Raw genomic sequence first — 19,178 nt, forward strand, 5'->3', positions numbered from 1 at the left:
TTCAGCTCCCTTCCTCCCTCACTAGCTATTCAATTCCCTCCCAAGTTATTCAACTCCCTAAACTAGATCTTCAACTCCCTAAACTAGTTATTCAACTCCCTCCCTCCCTAGTTATTAATCTCCCTCCCTCCCTAGTTATTCAGCTCCCTCCCTCCCTAGTTATTCATCTCCCTCCCTCCCTAGTTGTTCATCTCCCTCCCTCCCTAGTTATTCAGCTCCCTCCCTAGTTATTCAGATCCCTCCCTCCCTAGTTATTCAGATCCCTCCCTCCCTAGTTATTCAGCTCCCTCCCTCCCTAGTTATTCAGATCCCTCCCTCCCTAGTTATTCAGCTCACTCCCTCCCTATTCAGATCCCTCCCTAGTTATTCAGCTCCCTTCCTCCCTCACTAGCTATTCAATTACTTCCCAAGTTATTCAACTCCCTAAACTAGATCTTCAACTCCCTAAACTAGTTATTCAACTCCCTCCCTCCCTAGTTATTCAACTCCCTCCCTCCCTAGTTATTCAACTCCCTCCCTCCCTAGTTATTAATCTCCCTCCCTCCCTAGTTATTCAGCTCCCTCCCTCCCTAGTTATTCATCTCCCTCCCTCCCTAGTTGTGCATCTCCCTCCCTCCCTAGTTATTCAGCTCCCTCCCTCCCTAGTTATTCAGATCCCTCCCTCCCTAGTTATTCAGATCCCTCCCTCCCTAGTTATTCAGCTCCCTCCCTCCCTAGTTATTCAGATCCCTCCCTCCCTAGTTATTCAGCTCCCTCCCTCCCTATTCAGCTCCCTCCCTAGTTATTCAGCTCTCTCCCTCCCTAGTTATTCAGATCCCCCCCTCCCTAGTTATTCAGATCCCTCCCTCCCTAGTTATTCAGATCCCTCCCTCCCTAGTTATTCAGATCCCTCCCTCCCTAGTTATTCAGCTCCCTCCCTCCCTAGTTATTCAGCTCCCTCCCTCCCTAGTTATTCAGCTCCCTCCCTCCCTAGTTATTCAGCTCCCTCCCTCCCTGGTTATTCAGCTCCCTCCCTAGTTATTCAGCTCCCTCCCTAGTTATTCAGCTCCCTCCCTAGTTATTCAGCTCCCTCCCTAGTTATTAAAGCTCCCTTCCTCCCTCACTAGCTATTCAATTACTTCCCAAGTTATTCAACTACCTAAACTAGATCTTCAACTCCCTAAACTAGTTATTCAGCTCCCTCCCTCCCTAGTTATTCAGCTCCCTCCCTCCCTAGTTATTCAGCTCCCTCCCTCCCTAGTTATTCAGCTCCCCCCCTCCCTAGTTATTCAGATCCCTCCCTCCCTAGTTATTCAGCTCCCTCCCTCCCTAGTTATTCAGATCCCTCCCTCCCTAGTTATTCAGATCCCTCCCTCCCTAGTTATTCAGATCCCTCCCTAGGTGTTCATCTCCCTCCCTCCCTAGTTATTCAGCTCCCTCCCTCCCTAGTTATTCCGATCCCTCCCTCCCTAGTTATTCGGCTCCCTCCCTCCCTAGTTATTCAGCTCCCCCCTCCCTAGTTATTCAGCTCCCTCCCTCCCTCACTAGCTATTCAATTCCCTCCCTAGTTATTCAGCTCCCTTCCTCCCTCACTAGCTATTCAATTCCCTCCCAAGTTATTCAACTCCCTAAAGTAGATCTTCAACTCCCTCCCTCCCTAGTTATTAATCTCCCTCCCTCCCTAGTTATTCAGCTCCCTCCCTCCCTAGTTATTCATCTCCCTCCCTCCCTAGTTGTTCATCTCCCTCCCTCCCTAGTTATTCAGCTCCCTCCCTAGTTATTCAGATCCCTCCCTCCCTAGTTATTCAGATCCCTCCCTCCCTAGTTATTCAGATCCCTCCCTCCCTAGTTATTCAGATCCCTCCCTCCCTAGTTATTCAGCTCCCTCCCTCCCTCACTAGCTATTCAATTCCCTCCCTAGTTCTTCAGCTCCCTTCCTCCCTCACTAGCTATTCAATTCCCTCCCAAGTTATTCAACTCCCTAAACTAGATCTTCAACTCCCTAAACTAGTTATTCAACTCCTTCCCTCCCTAGTTATTAATCTCCCTCCCTCCCTAGTTATTCAGCTCCCTCCCTCCCTAGTTATTCATCTCCCTCCCTCCCTAGTTGTTCATCTCCCTTCCTCCCTAGTTATTCAGCTCCCTCCCTAGTTATTCAGATCCCTCCCTCCCTAGTTATTCAGATCCCTCCCTCCCTAGTTATTCAGCTCCCTCCCTCCCTAGTTATTCAGATCCCTCCCTCCCTAGTTATTCAGCTCACTCCCTCCCTATTCAGATCCCTCCCTAGTTATTCAGCTCCCTTCCTCCCTCACTAGCTATTCAATTACTTCCCAAGTTATTCAACTCCCTAAACTAGATCTTCAACTCCCTAAACTAGTTATTCAACTCCCTCCCTCCCTAGTTATTCAACTCCCTCCCTCCCTAGTTATTCAACTCCCTCCCTCCCTAGTTATTAATCTCCCTCCCTCCCTAGTTATTCAGCTCCCTCCCTCCCTAGTTATTCATCTCCCTCCCTCCCTAGTTGTGCATCTCCCTCCCTCCCTAGTTATTCAGCTCCCTCCCTCCCTAGTTATTCAGATCCCTCCCTCCCTAGTTATTCAGATCCCTCCCTCCCTAGTTATTCAGCTCCCTCCCTCCCTAGTTATTCAGATCCCTCCCTCCCTAGTTATTCAGCTCCCTCCCTCCCTATTCAGCTCCCTCCCTAGTTATTCAGCTCTCTCCCTCCCTAGTTATTCAGATCCCCCCTCCCTAGTTATTCAGATCCCTCCCTCCCTAGTTATTCAGATCCCTCCCTCCCTAGTTATTCAGCTTCCTCCCTCCCTATTCAGCTCCCTCCCTCCCTAGTTATTCAGCTCCCTCCCTCCCTAGTTATTCAGCTCCCTCCCTCCCTAGTTATTCAGCTCCCTCCCTAGTTATTCAGCTCCCTCCCTAGTTATTCAGCTCCCTCCCTAGTTATTAAAGCTCCCTCCCTAGTTATTAAAGCTCCCTTCCTCCCTCACTAGCTATTCAATTACTTCCCAAGTTATTCAACTACCTAAACTAGATCTTCAACTCCCTAAACTAGTTATTCAGCTCCCTCCCTCCCTAGTTATTCAGCTCCCTCCCTCCCTAGTTATTCAACTCCCTCCCTCCCTAGTTATTCATCTCCCTCCCTCCCTAGTTGTTCATCTCCCTCCCTCCCTAGCTATTCAGCTCCCTCCCTAGTTATTCAGATCCCTCCCTCCCTAGTTATTCAGATCCCTCCCTCCCTAGTTATTCAGCTCCCTCCCTCCCTAGTTATTCAGATCCCTCCCTCCCTAGTTATTCAGCTCACTCCCTCCCTATTCAGATCCCTCCCTAGTTATTCAGCTCCCTTCCTCCCTCACTAGCTATTCAATTACTTCCCAAGTTATTCAACTCCCTAAACTAGATCTTCAACTCCCTAAACTAGTTATTCAACTCCCTCCCTCCCTAGTTATTCAACTCCCTCCCTCCCTAGTTATTCAACTCCCTCCCTCCCTAGTTATTCAACTCCCTCCCTCCCTAGTTATTCAGCTCCCTCCCTCCCTAGTTATTAATCTCCCTCCCTCCCTAGTTATTCAGCTCCCTCCCTCCCTAGTTATTCCGATCCCTCCCTCCCTAGTTATTCAGCTCCCTCCCTCCCTAGTTATTCAGCTCCCTCCCTCCCTAGTTATTCAGCTCCCTCCCTCCCTCACTAGCTAATCAATTCCCTCCCTAGTTATTCAGCTCCCTTCCTCCCTCACTAGCTATTCAATTCCCTCCCAAGTTATTCAACTCCCTAAACTAGATCTTCAACTCCCTAAACTAGTTATTCAACTCCCTCCCTAGTTATTCAACCCTCCCTCCCTAGTTATTAATCTCCCTCCCTCCCTAGTTATTCAGCTCCCTCCCTCCCTAGTTGTTCATCTCCCTCCCTCCCTAGTTGTTCATCTCCCTCCCTCCCTAGTTATTCAGTTCCCTCCCTCCCTCCCTAGTTATTCAGTTCCCTCCCTCCCTCCCTAGTTATTCAGCTCCCTCCCTCCCTAGTTATTCAGCTCCCTCCCTCCCTCCCTAGTTATTCAGCTCCCTCCCTCCCTAGTTATTCAGCTCCCTCCCTCCCTAGTTATTCAGCTCCCTCCCTCCCTAGTTATTCAGCTCCCTCCCTCCCTAGTTATTCAGATCCCTCCCTCCCTAGTTATTCAGATCCCTCCCTCCCTAGTTATTCAGATCCCTCCCTCCCTAGTTATTCAGATCCCTCCCTCCCTAGTTATTCAGCTCCCTCCCTCCCTAGTTATTCAGATCCCTCCCTCCCTAGTTATTCAGTTCACTCCCTCCCTATTCAGCTCCCTCCCTAGTTATTCAGCTCCCTTCCTCCCTCACTAGCTATTCAATTACTTCCCAAGTTATTCAACTCCCTAAACTAGATCTTCAACTCCCTAAACTAGTTATTCAACTCCCTCCCTCCCTAGTTATTCAACTCCCTCCCTCCCTAGTTATTCAACTCCCTCCCTCCCTAGTTATTAATCTCCCTCCCTCCCTAGTTATTCAGCTCCCTCCCTCCCTAGTTATTCATCTCCCTCCCTCCCTAGTTGTGCATCTCCCTCCCTCCCTAGTTATTCAGCTCCCTCCCTCCCTAGTTATTCAGATCCCTCCCTCCCTAGTTATTCAGATCCCTCCCTCCCTAGTTATTCAGCTCCCTCCCTCCCTAGTTATTCAGATCCCTCCCTCCCTAGTTATTCAGCTCCCTCCCTCCCTATTCAGCTCCCTCCCTAGTTATTCAGCTCTCTCCCTCCCTAGTTATTCAGATCCCCCCTCCCTAGTTATTCAGATCCCTCCCTCCCTAGTTATTCAGATCCCTCCCTCCCTAGTTATTCAGCTTCCTCCCTCCCTATTCAGCTCCCTCCCTCCCTAGTTATTCAGCTCCCTCCCTCCCTAGTTATTCAGCTCCCTCCCTCCCTAGTTATTCAGCTCCCTCCCTAGTTATTCAGCTCCCTCCCTAGTTATTCAGCTCCCTCCCTAGTTATTAAAGCTCCCTCCCTAGTTATTAAAGCTCCCTTCCTCCCTCACTAGCTATTCAATTACTTCCCAAGTTATTCAACTACCTAAACTAGATCTTCAACTCCCTAAACTAGTTATTCAGCTCCCTCCCTCCCTAGTTATTCAGCTCCCTCACTCCCTAGTTATTCAACTCCCTCCCTCCCTAGTTATTCATCTCCCTCCCTCCCTAGTTGTTCATCTCCCTCCCTCCCTAGCTATTCAGCTCCCTCCCTAGTTATTCAGATCCCTCCCTCCCTAGTTATTCAGATCCCTCCCTCCCTAGTTATTCAGCTCCCTCCCTCCCTAGTTATTCAGATCCCTCCCTCCCTAGTTATTCAGCTCACTCCCTCCCTATTCAGATCCCTCCCTAGTTATTCAGCTCCCTTCCTCCCTCACTAGCTATTCAATTACTTCCCAAGTTATTCAACTCCCTAAACTAGATCTTCAACTCCCTAAACTAGTTATTCAACTCCCTCCCTCCCTAGTTATTCAACTCCCTCCCTCCCTAGTTATTCAACTCCCTCCCTCCCTAGTTATTCAACTCCCTCCCTCCCTAGTTATTCAACTCCCTCCCTCCCTAGTTATTCAACTCCCTCCCTCCCTAGTTATTCAGCTCCCTCCCTCCCTAGTTATTAATCTCCCTCCCTCCCTAGTTATTCAGCTCCCTCCCTCCCTAGTTATTCCGATCCCTCCCTCCCTAGTTATTCAGCTCCCTCCCTCCCTAGTTATTCAGCTCCCTCCCTCCCTAGTTATTCAGCTCCCTTCCTCCCTCACTAGCTATTCAATTCCCTCCCAAGTTATTCAACTCCCTAAACTAGATCTTCAACTCCCTAAACTAGTTATTCAACTCCCTCCCTAGTTATTCAACCCTCCCTCCCTAGTTATTAATCTCCCTCCCTCCCTAGTTATTCAGCTCCCTCCCTCCCTAGTTGTTCATCTCCCTCCCTCCCTAGTTGTTCATCTCCCTCCCTCCCTAGTTATTCAGTTCCCTCCCTCCCTCCCTAGTTATTCAGTTCCCTCCCTCCCTCCCTAGTTATTCAGCTCCCTCCCTCCCTAGTTATTCAGCTCCCTCCCTCCCTCCCTAGTTATTCAGCTCCCTCCCTCCCTAGTTATTCAGCTCCCTCCCTCCCTAGTTATTCAGCTCCCTCCCTAGTTATTCAGCTCCCTCCCTCCCTAGTTATTCAGATCCCTCCCTCCCTAGTTATTCAGATCCCTCCCTCCCTAGTTATTCAGATCCCTCCCTCCCTAGTTATTCAGATCCCTCCCTCCCTAGTTATTCAGCTCCCTCCCTCCCTAGTTATTCAGCTCCCTCCCTCCCTAGTTATTCAGATCCCTCCCTCCCTAGTTATTCAGTTCACTCCCTCCCTATTCAGCTCCCTCCCTAGTTATTCAGCTCCCTTCCTCCCTCACTAGCTATTCAATTACTTCCCAAGTTATTCAACTCCCTAAACTAGATCTTCAACTCCCTAAACTAGTTATTCAACTCCCTCCCTCCCTAGTTATTCAACTCCCTCCCTCCCTAGTTATTCAACTCCCTCCCTCCCTAGTTATTAATCTCCCTCCCTCCCTAGTTATTCAGCTCCCTCCCTCCCTAGTTATTCAGATCCCTCCCTCCCTAGTTATTCAGCTCCATCCCTCCCTAGTTATTCAGCTCCCTCCCTCTCTAGTTATTCAGATCCCTCCCTCCCTAGTTATTCAGATCCCTCCCTCCCTAGGTGTTCATCTCCCTCCCTAGGTGTTAATCTCCCTCCCTCCCTAGTTATTCAGCTCCCTCCCTCCCTAGTTATTCCGATCCCTCCCTCCCTAGTTATTCAGCTCCCTCCCTCCCTAGTTATTCAGCTCCCCCCTCCCTAGTTATTCAGCTCCCTCCCTCCCTCACTAGCTATTCAATTCCCTCCCTAGTTATTCAGCTCCCTTCCTCCCTCACTAGCTATTCAATTCCCTCCCAAGTTATTCAACTCCCTAAACTAGATCTTCAACTCCCTAAACTAGTTATTCAACTCCCTCCCTCCCTAGTTATTCAACTCCCTCCCTCCCTAGTTATTAATCTCACTCCCTCCCTAGTTATTCAGCTCCCTCCCTCCCTAGTTATTCAGCTCCCTCCCTCCCTAGTTATTCAGATCCCCCCTCCCTAGTTATTCAGATCCCTCCCTCCCTAGTTATTCAGATCCCTCCCTCCCTAGTTATTCAGCTTCCTCCCTCCCTATTCAGCTCCCTCCCTCCCTAGTTATTCAGCTCCCTCCCTCCCTAGTTATTCAGCTCCCTCCCTCCCTGGTTATTCAGCTCCCTCCCTAGTTATTCAGCTCCCTCCCTAGTTATTCAGCTCCCTCCCTAGTTATTCAGCTCCCTCCCTAGTTATTAAAGCTCCCTTCCTCCCTCACTAGCTATTCAATTACTTCCCAAGTTATTCAACTACCTAAACTAGATCTTCAACTCCCTAAACTAGTTATTCAGCTCCCTCCCTCCCTAGTTATTCAGCTCCCTCCCTCCCTAGTTATTCAACTCCCTCCCTCCCTAGTTATTCAGCTCCCCCCCTCCCTAGTTATTCAGATCCCTCCCTCCCTAGTTATTCAGCTCCCTCCCTCCCTAGTTATTCAGATCCCTCCCTCCCTAGTTATTCAGATCCCTCCCTCCCTAGTTATTCAGATCCCTCCCTCCCTAGTTATTCAGCTCCCTCCCTAGGTGTTCATCTCCCTCCCTCCCTAGTTATTCAGCTCCCTCCCTCCCTAGTTATTCCGATCCCTCCCTCCCTAGTTATTCAGCTCCCTCCCTCCCTAGTTATTCAGCTCCCCCCTCCCTAGTTATTCAGCTCCCTCCCTCCCTCACTAGCTATTCAATTCCCTCCCTAGTTATTCAGCTCCCTTCCTCCCTCACTAGCTATTCAATTCCCTCCCAAGTTATTCAACTCCCTAAAGTAGATCTTCAACTCCCTAAACTAGTTATTCAACTCCCTCCCTCCCTAGTTATTCAACTCCCTCCCTCCCTAGTTATTAATCTCCCTCCCTCCCTAGTTATTCAGCTCCCTCCCTCCCTAGTTATTAATCTCCCTCCCTCCCTAGTTATTCAGCTCCCTCCCTCCCTAGTTATTCCGATCCCTCCCTCCCTAGTTATTCAGCTCCCTCCCTCCCTAGTTATTCAGCTCCCTCCCTCCCTAGTTATTCAGCTCCCTCCCTCCCTCACTAGCTAATCAATTCCCTCCCTAGTTATTCAGCTCCCTTCCTCCCTCACTAGCTATTCAATTCCCTCCCAAGTTATTCAACTCCCTAAACTAGATCTTCAACCCCCTAAACTAGTTATTCAACTCCCTCCCTAGTTATTCAACTCCCTCCCTCCCTAGTTATTAATCTCCCTCCCTCCCTAGTTATTCAGCTCCCTCCCTCCCTAGTTGTTCATCTCCCTCCCTCCCTAGTTGTTCATCTCCCTCCCTCCCTAGTTATTCAGCTCCCTCCCTCCCTAGTTATTCAGATCCCTCCCTCCCTAGTTATTCAGATCCCTCCCTCCCTAGTTATTCATCTCCCTCCCTCCCTAGTTATTCAGCTCCCTCCCTCCCTAGTTATTCAGATCCCTCCCTCCCTAGTTATTCAGCTCCCTCCCTCCCTAGTTATTCAGATCCCTCCCTCCCTAGTTATTCAACTCCCTCCCTAGTTATTCAACTCCCTCCATCCCTAGTTATTCAGCTCCCTCCCTCCCTAGTTATTCAGATCCCTCCCTCCCTAGTTGTTCATCTCCCTCCCTCCCTAGTTATTCAGATCCCTCCCTCCCTAGTTATTCAGCTCCCTTCCTCCCTAGTTATTCAGATCCATCCCTCCCTAGTTATTCAGCTCCATCCCTCCCTAGTTATTCAGCTCCCTCCCTCCCTAGTTATTCAGATCCCTCCCTCTCTAGTTATTCAGATCCCTCCCTCCCTAGTTATTCAGCTCCCTCCCTAGGTGTTCATCTCCCTCCCTCCCTAGTTATTCAGCTCCCTCCCTCCCTAGTTATTCCGATCCCTCCCTCCCTAGTTATTCAGCTCCCTCCCTCCCTAGTTATTCAGCTCCCCCCCTCCCTAGTTATTCAGCTCCCTCCCTCCCTCACTAGCTATTCAATTCCCTCCCTAGTTATTCAGCTCCCTTCCTCCCTCACTAGCTATTCAATTCCCTCCCAAGTTATTCAACTCCCTAAAGTAGATCTTCAACTCCCTAAACTAGTTATTCAACTCCCTCCCTCCCTAGTTATTCAACTCCCTCCCTCCCTAGTTATTAATCTCCCTCCCTCCCTAGTTATTCAGCTCCCTCCCTCCCTAGTTATTAATCTCCCTCCCTCCCAAGTTATTCAGCTCCCTCCCTCCCTAGTTATTCCGATCCCTCCCTCCCTAGTTATTCAGCTCCCTCCCTCCCTAGTTATTCAGCTCCCTCCCTCCCTAGTTATTCAGCTCCCTCCCTCCCTCACTAGCTAATCAATTCCCTCCCTAGTTATTCAGCTCCCTTCCTCCCTCACTAGCTATTCAATTCCCTCCCAAGTTATTCAACTCCCTAAACTAGATCTTCAACTCCCTAAACTAGTTATTCAACTCCCTAAACTAGTTATTCAACTCCCTCCCTAGTTATTCAACTCCCTCCCTCCCTAATTATTAATCTCCCTCCCTCCCTAGTTATTCAGCTCCCTCCCTCCCTAGTTATTCAGCTCCCTCCCTCCCTAGTTGTTCATCTCCCTCCCTAGTTATTCATCTCCCTCCCTCCCTAGTTGTTCATCTCCCTCCCTAGTTATTCATCTCCCTCCCTCCCTAGTTATTCAGCTCCCTACCTCCCTAGTTATTCAGATCCCTCCCTCCCTAGTTGTTCATCTCCCTCCCTCCCTAGTTGTTCATCTCCCTCCCTCCCTAGTTATTCAGATCCCTCCCTCCCTAGTTATTCAGATCCCTCCCTCCCTAGTTATTCAGCTCCCTCCCTCCCTAGTTATTCAGATCCCTCCCTCCCTAGTTATTCAACTCCCTCCCTAGTTATTCAACTCCCTCCCTCCCTAGTTATTCAGCTCCCTCCCTCCCTAGTTATTCAGATCCCTCCCTCCCTAGTTGTTCATCTCCCTCCCTCCCTAGTTATTCAGATCCCTCCCTCCCTAGTTATTCAGCTCCCTCCCTCCCTAGTTATTCAGATCCCTCCCTCCCTAGTTATTCAGATCCCTCCCTCCCTAGTTATTCAGCTTCCTCCCTCCCTAGTTATTCAGCTCCCTCCCTCCCTAGTGATTCAGCTCCCTCCCTCCCTAGTTATTCAGCTCCCTCCCTCCCTAGTTATTCAGCTCCCTCCCTCCCTAGTTATTCAGCTCCCTCCCTCCCTGGTTATTCAGCTCCCTCCCTACCTGGTTATTCAGCTCCATCCCTAGTTATTCAGCTCCCTCCCTAGTTATTCAGCTCCCTCCCTAGTTATTCAGCTCCCTTCCTCCCTCACTAGCTATTCAATTACTTCCCAAGTAATTCAACTACCTAAACTAGCTCTTCAACTCCCTAAACTAGTTATTCAACTCCCTCACTCCCTAGTTATTCAACTCCCTCCCTCCCTAGTTATTAATCTCCCTCCCTCCCTAGTTATTCAGCTCCCCCCCTCCCTAGTTATTCAGATCCCTCCCTCCCTAGTTATTCAGCTCCATCCCTCCCTAGTTATTCAGCTCCCTCCCTCCCTAGTTATTCAGATCCCTCCCTCCCTAGTTATTCAGATCCCTCCCTCCCTAGTTATTCAGCTCCCTCCCTAGGTGTTCATCTCCCTCCCTCCCTAGTTATTCAGCTCCCTCCCTCCCTAGTTATTCCGATCCCTCCCTCCCTAGTTATTCAGCTCCCTCCCTCCCTAGTTATTCAGCTCCCCCCCTCCCTAGTTATTCACCTCCCTCCCTCCCTCACTAGCTATTCAATTCCCTCCCTAGTTATTCAGCTCCCTTCCTCCCTCACTAGCTATTCAATTCCCTCCCAAGTTATTCAACTCTCTAAACTAGATCTTCAACTCCCTAAACTAGTTATTCAACTCCCTCCCTCCCTAGTTATTCAACTCCCTCCCTCCCTAGTTATTAATCTCCCTCCCTCCCTAGTTATTCAGCTCCCTCCCTCCCTAGTTATTCATCTCCCTCCCTCCCTAGTTATTCAGCTCCCTCCCTCCCTAGTTATTCCGATCCCTCCCTCCCTAGTTATTCAGCTCCCTCCCTCCCTAGTTATTCAGCTCCCTCCCTCCCTAGTTATTCAGCTCCCTCCCTCCCTCACTAGCTAATCAATTCCCTCCCTAGTTATTCAGCTCCCTTCCTCCCTCACTAGCTATTCAATTCCCTCCCAAGTTATTCAACTCCCTAAACTAGATCTTCAACTCCCTCCCTAGTTATTCAACTCCCTCCCTCCCTAGTTATTAATCTCCCTCCCTCCCTAGTTATTCATCTCCCTCCCTCCCTAGTTGTTCATCTCCCTCCCTCCCTAGTTGTTCATCTCCCTCCCTCCCTAGTTGTTCATCTCCCTCCCTCCCTAGTTGTTCATCTCCCTCCCTCCCTAGTTGTTCAGCTCCCTCCCTCCCTAGTTGTTCAGCTCCCTCCCTCCCTAGTTGTTCAGCTCCCTCCCTCCCTAGTTGTTCAGCTCCCTCCCTCCCTAGTTGTTCAGCTCCCTCCCTCCCTAGTTATTCAGATCCCTCCCTCCCTAGTTGTTCATCTCCCTCCCTCCCTAGTTATTCAGCTCCCTCCCTCCCTAGTTATTCAGATCCCTCCCTCCCTAGTTATTCAGCTCCCTCCCTCCCTAGTTATTCAGATCCCTCCCTCCCTAATTATTCAACTCCCTCCCTAGTTATTCAACTCCCTCCCTCCCTAGTTATTCAGATCCCTCCCTCCCTAGTTATTCAGCTCCCTCCCTCCCTAGTTATTCAGCTCCCTCCCTCCCTCCCTAGTTATTCAGCTCCCTCCCTCCCTCCCTCCCTAGTTATTCAGCTCCCTCCCTCCCTCCCTAGTTATGCAGCTCCCTCCCTCCCTCCCTAGTTATGCAGCTCCCTCCCTCCCAGGTTATGCAGCTCCCTTCCTCCATGATTAATGAGCTGAAATAAAAGACCAGACACAGAAATGTTCCATATGCATAAAAAGCTTAATTCTCACAAATATTTAGCACAAATTTGTTACATCCGGCCTCACAACCGCATTTAACCACGCCAGCCCAGGAACTCCACATCAGTCTTTTTCACCTGCGGGATCACCTGAGGCCGGCCACCTGGACAGCTGATGAAACCGAGGAGTATTTCTGTCTGTAATAAAGCTTTTTGTGGGGAAAAACAAATTCTGGTTTGCTGGTCCTGGCTCACCTATAGCTGCGCCGCTGCCCAATAATGTAAAAATCATAGATTAGGGCCTAATTGATGTATTTCAATTGACTGATTTCCTTACATGATAAAAAAATACTATATTATATGTATTTTTCTTTAGTTTTATTTAGTAAATGTAGTAAATATTTTCTTAACCAAATATCTAAATGATCCATAGCATGACCATCTTAAAACAATTCCATATGTCAGCTTAGCAACCCCCCCTCCCCCCTCTGAGGGGTTAGGGTTAGAACTCGGGTCTCAGGAGTTGTTAGGGTTAGGATTCAGGCTTTGGGGGTGGTTAGGGTTAGGTATGGGAGCCTAAGGGGTTAGGGTTAGGATTCAAACCCTGGGGTTGGTTAGGGTTAGAATAGTTCCAGACAACAGTCCTTCAAAAGGAAAGGTTTAAAGACTAGGCTGGTGATAGCTACAATAATTATAAAACATTTAAAACACACCAACAAATACAAAATGTAATTGATAGTCAGGGTTAATGTTAAGGTCAGGGTTAGAGTTAGGGTTGTATCTCACCGTGACAGGGTCCTGGTTTGCAGGGTCTATGGGCCTCAGGTCTCTCTCCATTACACTGATCTCCAATACGACACGTCACTAAGCGCCTCTCCACCCCCTCACCACATGTCACTGAGCACTGAAACACAACACATATAAATGCAATAGTTATCAGTCACACTGCAATCCAGACACAACACTTACTGTAGTTATCAGTCACACAATAACTACAGCAAAACACCTAACACTCATAACCTCTGCCCCAGTCCTCACTAAGTATCCCTCCATACCTCTGACTAGACCCCAGTCCTCACTAAGTATCCCTCCATACCTCTGACTAGACCCCAGTCCCCACTAAGTATCCCTCAATACCTCTGACTAGACCCCAGTCATAACTAAGTATCCCTCCATACCTCTGACTAGACCCCAGTCACAACTAAGTATCCCTCCATACCTCTGACTAGACCCCAGTCCTCACTAAGTATCCCTCGATACCTCTGACTAGACCCCAGTCACAACTAAGTATCCCTCCGTACCTCTGACTAGACCCCAGTCATAACTAAGTATCCCTCCATACCTCTGACTAGACCCCAGTCATAACTAAGTATCCCTCCATACCTCTGACTGGACCCCAGTCCTCACAGAGTATCCCTCCATACCTCTGACTAGACCCCAGTCCTCACGGAGTATCCCTCCATACCTCTGACTAGACCCCAGTCCTCACTAAGTATCCCTCCATACCTCTGACTAGACCCCAGTCCTCACGGAGTATCCTTCCATACCTCTGACTAGACCCCAGTCCTCACTAAGTATCCCTCCATACCTCTGACTAGACCCCAGTCCTCACCAAGTATCCCTCCATACCTCTGACTAGACCCCAGTCATAACTAAGTATCCCTCCATACCTCTGACTAGACCCCAGTCATAACTAAGTATCCCTCGATACCTCAATGGCTAAATTGAAGTGGAAACCCTGTCACTACCAACTAGCAGAACATTTGGAGTGGCGATACAGCGCTGTTGAAGGGAGCTCCATAGTTAGGGATGTAGTGATTGTTGTAGGGAGCTCCATAGTTAGGGATGTAGTGGTTGTTATAGGGATCTCTCGTATGCTCGCACAGTAGTCATTCATGTAATTACAAACTACATCAATCTTCATAAATCGGAGCAATTAAAAGATGACTTCATAGTGCTCATAGGCAGGCTGAAGGAGACAGGCAAGTGTGTTCTCATTTCCTGGCCTTTTATTTATTTTTTATTTCACCTTTATTTAACCAGGTAGGCTAGTTGAGAACAAGTTCTCATTTGCAACTGCGACCTGGCCAAGATAAAGCATAGCAGTGTGAACAGACAACAGAGTTACACATGGAGTAAACAATTAACAAGTCAATAACACCGTAGAAAAAAAAGAGAGTCTATATACATTGTGTGCAAAAGGCATGAGGTAGGCGAATAATTACAATTTTTCAGATTAACACTGGAGTGATAAATGATCAGATGGTCATGTACAGGTAGAGACACTGGTGTGAAAAAGAGCAGAAAAGTAAATAAATATAAACAGTATGGGGATGAGGTAGGTAAATTGGGTGGGCTATTTACCGATAGACTATGTACAGCTGCAGCGATTGGTTAGCTGCTCAGATAGCAGATGTTTGAAGTTGGTGAGGGAGATAAAAGTCTCCAACTTCAGCGATTTTTGCAATTCGTTCCAGTCACAGGCAGCAGAGTACTGAAACGAAAGGCGGCCAAATGAGGTGTTGGCTTTAGGGATGATCAGTGAGATCCACGTGCTGGAGCGAGTGCTACAGATGGGTGTTGCCATCGTGACCAGTGAACTGAGATAAGGCGGAGCTTTACCTAGCATGGACTTGTAGATGACCTGGAGTCAGTGGGTCTGGCGACGAATATGTAGCGAGGGCCAGCCGACTAGAGCATACAGGTCGCAGTGGTGGGTGGTATAAGGTGCTTTAGTAACAAAACGGATGGCACTGTGATAATCTGCATCCAGTTTGCTGAGGAGAGTATTGGAAGCGATTTTGTAGATGACATCGCCAAAGTCGAGGATCGGAAGGATAGTCAGTTTTGGGGTAAGTTTGGCGGCGTGAGTGAAGGAGGCTTTGTTGCGGAATAGAAAGCCGACTCTAGATTTGATTTTCGATTGGAGATGTTTGATATGAGTCTGGAAGGAGAGTTTACAGTCTAGCCAGACACCTAGGTACTTATAGATGTCCACATATTCTAGGTCGGAACCATCCAGGGTGGTGATGCTAGTTGGGCGTGCGGGTGCAGGCAGCGAACGGTTGAAAAGCATGCATTTGGTTTTACTAGCGTTTAAGAGCAGTTGGAGGCCACGGAAGGAGTGTTGTATGGCGTTGAAGCTCGTTTGGAGGTTAGATAGCACAGTGTCCAAGGAAGGGCCGGAAGTATACAGAATGGTGTCGTCTGCGTAGAGGTGGATCAGGGAATCGCCCGCAGCAAGAGCAACATCATTGATATATACAGAGAAAAGAGTCGGCCCGAGAATTGAACCCTGTGGCTCCCCCATAGAGACTGCCAGAGTACCGGACAACATGCCCTCCGATTTGACACACTGAACTCTGTCTGCAAAGTAGTTGGTGAACCAGGCAAGGCAGTCATTAGAAAAACCGAGGCTACTGAGTCTACCGATAAGAATATGGTGATTGACAGTCGAAAGCCTTGGCCAGGTCGATGAAGACGGCTGCACAGTACTGTCTTTTATCGATGGCGGTTATGATATCGTTTAGTACCTTGAGCGTGGCTGAGGTGCACCCGTGACCAGCTCAGAAACCAGATTGCACAGCGGAGAAGGTACGGTGGGATTCGAGATAGTCAGTGACCTGTTGGTTGACTTGGCTTTCGAAGACCTTAGATAGGCAGGGCAGGATGGATATAGGTCTGTAACAGTTTGGGTCCAGGGTGTCTCCCCCTGGACCCCATGAAGAGGGGGATGACTGCGGCAGCTTTCCAATCCTTGGGGATCTCAGATGATATGAAAGAGAGGTTGAACAGGCTGGTAATAGGGGTTGCGACAATGGCGGCAGATAGTTTCAGAAATAGAGGGTCCAGATTGTCAAGCCCAGCTGATTTGTACGGGTCCAGGTTTTGCAGCTCTTTCAGAACATCTGCTATCTGGATTTGGGTAAAGGAGAACCTAGAGAGGCCTGGGCGAGTAGCTGCGGGGGGCGGGGGGCAGAGCTCTTGGCCGAGGTTGGAGTAGCCAGGAGGAAGGCATGGCCAGCCGTTGAGAAATGCTTGTTGAAGTTTTCGATAATCATGGATTTATTGGTGGTGACCGTGTTACGTAGCCTCAGTGCAGTGGGCAGCTGGGAGGAGGTGCTCTTGTTAGAGCTACAGGATGCAAATTTCTTCCTGAAGAAGCTGGCCTTGGCTTTCCTGACTGACTGAGAGTATTGGTTCCTGACTTCCCTGAACAGTTGCAGGGACTATTCAATGCTATTGCAGTCCGCCACAGGATGTTTTTGTGCTGGTCGAGGGCAGTCAGGTCTGGAGTGAACCAAGGGCTATATCTGTTCTTAGTTCTGCAAGAACCAAGAATAGGTCAGGAACGTAACGCTTTAGTCCTCTCCTCTGGCTACACTACTGGCTTAAATCCATGGATGTGGAGGGTTCAATGACTATTTGTGACCTGTTTCAGGAAGCAAGATGTTTGTCGCATGTCCATACTTCACAGGAGAGGCATTTGGACATATATATTTATTTATCAAAATATGTTTTTGGGAAGAAATGCCTTCTAGAACAAGTAAACATTCATGTGCCTTAATAACAGATGACTGCCATCTGTAAATACAAATAAAATAGTTGAATGATGAGCCTAGTTGGTTCGGCCACAGAAAAAGTCAGCAACCTTCCTGCTAGCCATGATTGGCTGAGATAATGAGTGTGCTGGACATGTCTACATCTGCATTGCTTGCTGTTTGGTGTTTTAGGCTGGGTTTCTGTATAGCACTTTGTGACATCTTCTGATTTAAAAAGGGCTTTATAATTGTTTTATTATTTTACCTTTATTTATACAGGTTTTTCTCATTGAGATAACATCTCTTTTACAAGAGAGACCTGGTCCAATAGCAGCAGGGGGAACAACGTTTCAGACAAAACAACTTACATACACTAACACAACATTAAGCAAAACTATAAACAAACATACAGTACAAAAAAAAACATTTTACGTTAAAAACACGAAAGTCTTGACTAGAAACAGCTGGCCTAAAAACACTCTTCTATGATATATACATCGATCAAGTGTTTAAACTCCACCAACAAAACTAGATCATCAAATGTTAAAATGATCAGGATAGAATTCCAGGACCACGGAGCTAAGTGACTAAAACTATTTCTACCATGACCTGTTCTAATTTTTGGTTATGTTAGATGCAAATGAGAATGGGACCGTAAAAGGCATTTTACCCAATATGGCCTAATAAATCAGTGTATTCCGGTATTGAAGCCTACGCAAGGTCATTTAAAAAAAAAATGATTGCACATTTATTTAACCAGGTAGGCAAGTTGAGGACAAGTTCTCATTTACAATTGCGACCTGGCCAAGATAAAGCAAAGCAGTTCGACACATACAACGACACGGAGTTACACATGGAGTAAAACAAACATACAGTCAATAATACAGTAGAAAAATAAGTCTATATACAATGTGAGCAAGTGAGGTGAGATAAGGGAGGTAAAGGCAAAAAAAGGCCATGGTGGCAAAGTAAATACAATATAGCAAGTAAAACACTGGAATGGTAGATTTGCAGTGGAAGAATGTGCAAAGTAGAAATATAAATAATGGCGACCAGCCAACAGCGCTGCTAGAGATCAAAATGTGTTAGACATTTTTGATTTGTAATAAACCCGAGGGCTGAAAGATAGTGAATTAAGTGCTCTCAGGGTAGTGGTTGAGGCCTGCATATATATATATATATATATATATATATATATATATATATATATATACTGTATATCTCATCACTAAAATCTAAAACCGGCAGTAATGTACATCGTACCAGCTCCTTCCTGGCCTCAAAAGAAAAACAAGCCTTATGCCGGTAATAAAAACTTATTTTCAGCTTGAGCTTCCTTATCAAGTTCTCTACATGCACAGTGAAGCTCAGCTTATCAAGCTCAGACATTACCTCTGACCAGGATTAACTATATTTCATTACCTCTGACCAGATAAAATTGGCTCAAATCAACACTATTACCCTGGAAACTCTAGACCCACTCCAATTTGCATACCACCCCAACAAATCCACAGATGACGCAATCTCAATCGCAATTGCCCTTTACCACCTGGACTAGAGGAACACCTATGTGAGAATGCTGTTCATTGACTACGACTCAGCGTTCAACATCATAGTGCCCAGAAGGCTCATCACTAAGCTAAGGACCCTGGGACTAAACACACACTCCCCCTGCAACAGAATCCTGGACTTCCTGACAGGCCGCCCCCAGGTGGTAAGGGTAGGCAACAACACATCTGCCACGCTGAACCTCAACACTGGGGCCCCTCAGGGGTGCGTGCTTAGTCCCCTCCTGTACTCCCTGTTCACCCACGACTATGTGGCCAAGCATGACTCCAACACCATTATTACGTTTGCTGACAGCAAATGGTGGTAGGCCTGATCACCGACAATGATGAAACAGCCTATAGGGAGGAGGTCAGAGACCTGGCAGTGTGGTGCCAGGAAAACAACCTCTCTCTCAACGTGATCAAGACAAAGGAGATGATTGTGGACTACAGGAAAAGGAGGGCTGAGGGGGCTGTAGTGGAGCAGGTCGAGAGTTTCAAATTCAACTATATCGCATTACCTCTGACCAGCTGATGTCATTACCTCTGTCCAGGTATAACTATAACTCATTACTTCTAACAAAGCATAACTATATGTCTTTACATCTGAAGAGATATGACTATATCTCATTAGCTCTGATCTGATATAACTATAACTCGTTACCTATAAACGGGTATAAATATACGTCATTACATCTGACCAGTTATAAATATAAGTCATTAACTCCCACCAGGTTATGTCATTACTTTTGACCAGGCAGAACTGTATGTAAATACCTCAAATCAAATGTATTTGTCACATACACATGGTTAGCAGATGTTAATGCGAGTGTAGCGAAATGCTTGTGCTTCTAGTTCCGACAATGCAGTAATAACCGACAAGTAATCTAGCTAACAATTCCAAAACCTTATAGACACAAGTGTAAGGGGATAAAGAATATGTACATAAAGATATATGAATGAGTGGTGGTACAGAGCGGCATAGGCAAGATACAGTAGATGGTATCGAGTACAGTATATACATATGAGATGAGTATGTAAACAAAGTGGCATAGTTA

The 19,178-nt window shown here is 47.6% G+C and overlaps 1 protein-coding gene across 4 annotated transcripts in view; it reads right to left on the reverse strand.

Annotated features, from left to right (window-relative positions):
• Positions 1-19,178, reverse strand: part of adamts3 (ADAM metallopeptidase with thrombospondin type 1 motif, 3) — a 190,860-nt gene that overhangs the window by 7,116 nt on the left and 164,566 nt on the right. For all 4 annotated transcript variants that reach the window (XM_036936581.1, XM_036936583.1, XM_036936580.1 and 1 more), the window contains one exon: positions 12,819-12,936. In XM_036936581.1, coding sequence (XP_036792476.1) covers positions 12,819-12,936 — 118 coding nt within the window. The remainder of the gene's footprint in view (positions 1-12,818; positions 12,937-19,178) is intronic.

The sequence above is a fragment of the Oncorhynchus mykiss genome, chromosome 11, assembly GCF_013265735.2.
Source record: "Oncorhynchus mykiss isolate Arlee chromosome 11, USDA_OmykA_1.1, whole genome shotgun sequence".
Taxonomy (NCBI): Eukaryota; Metazoa; Chordata; class Actinopteri; order Salmoniformes; family Salmonidae; genus Oncorhynchus; species Oncorhynchus mykiss.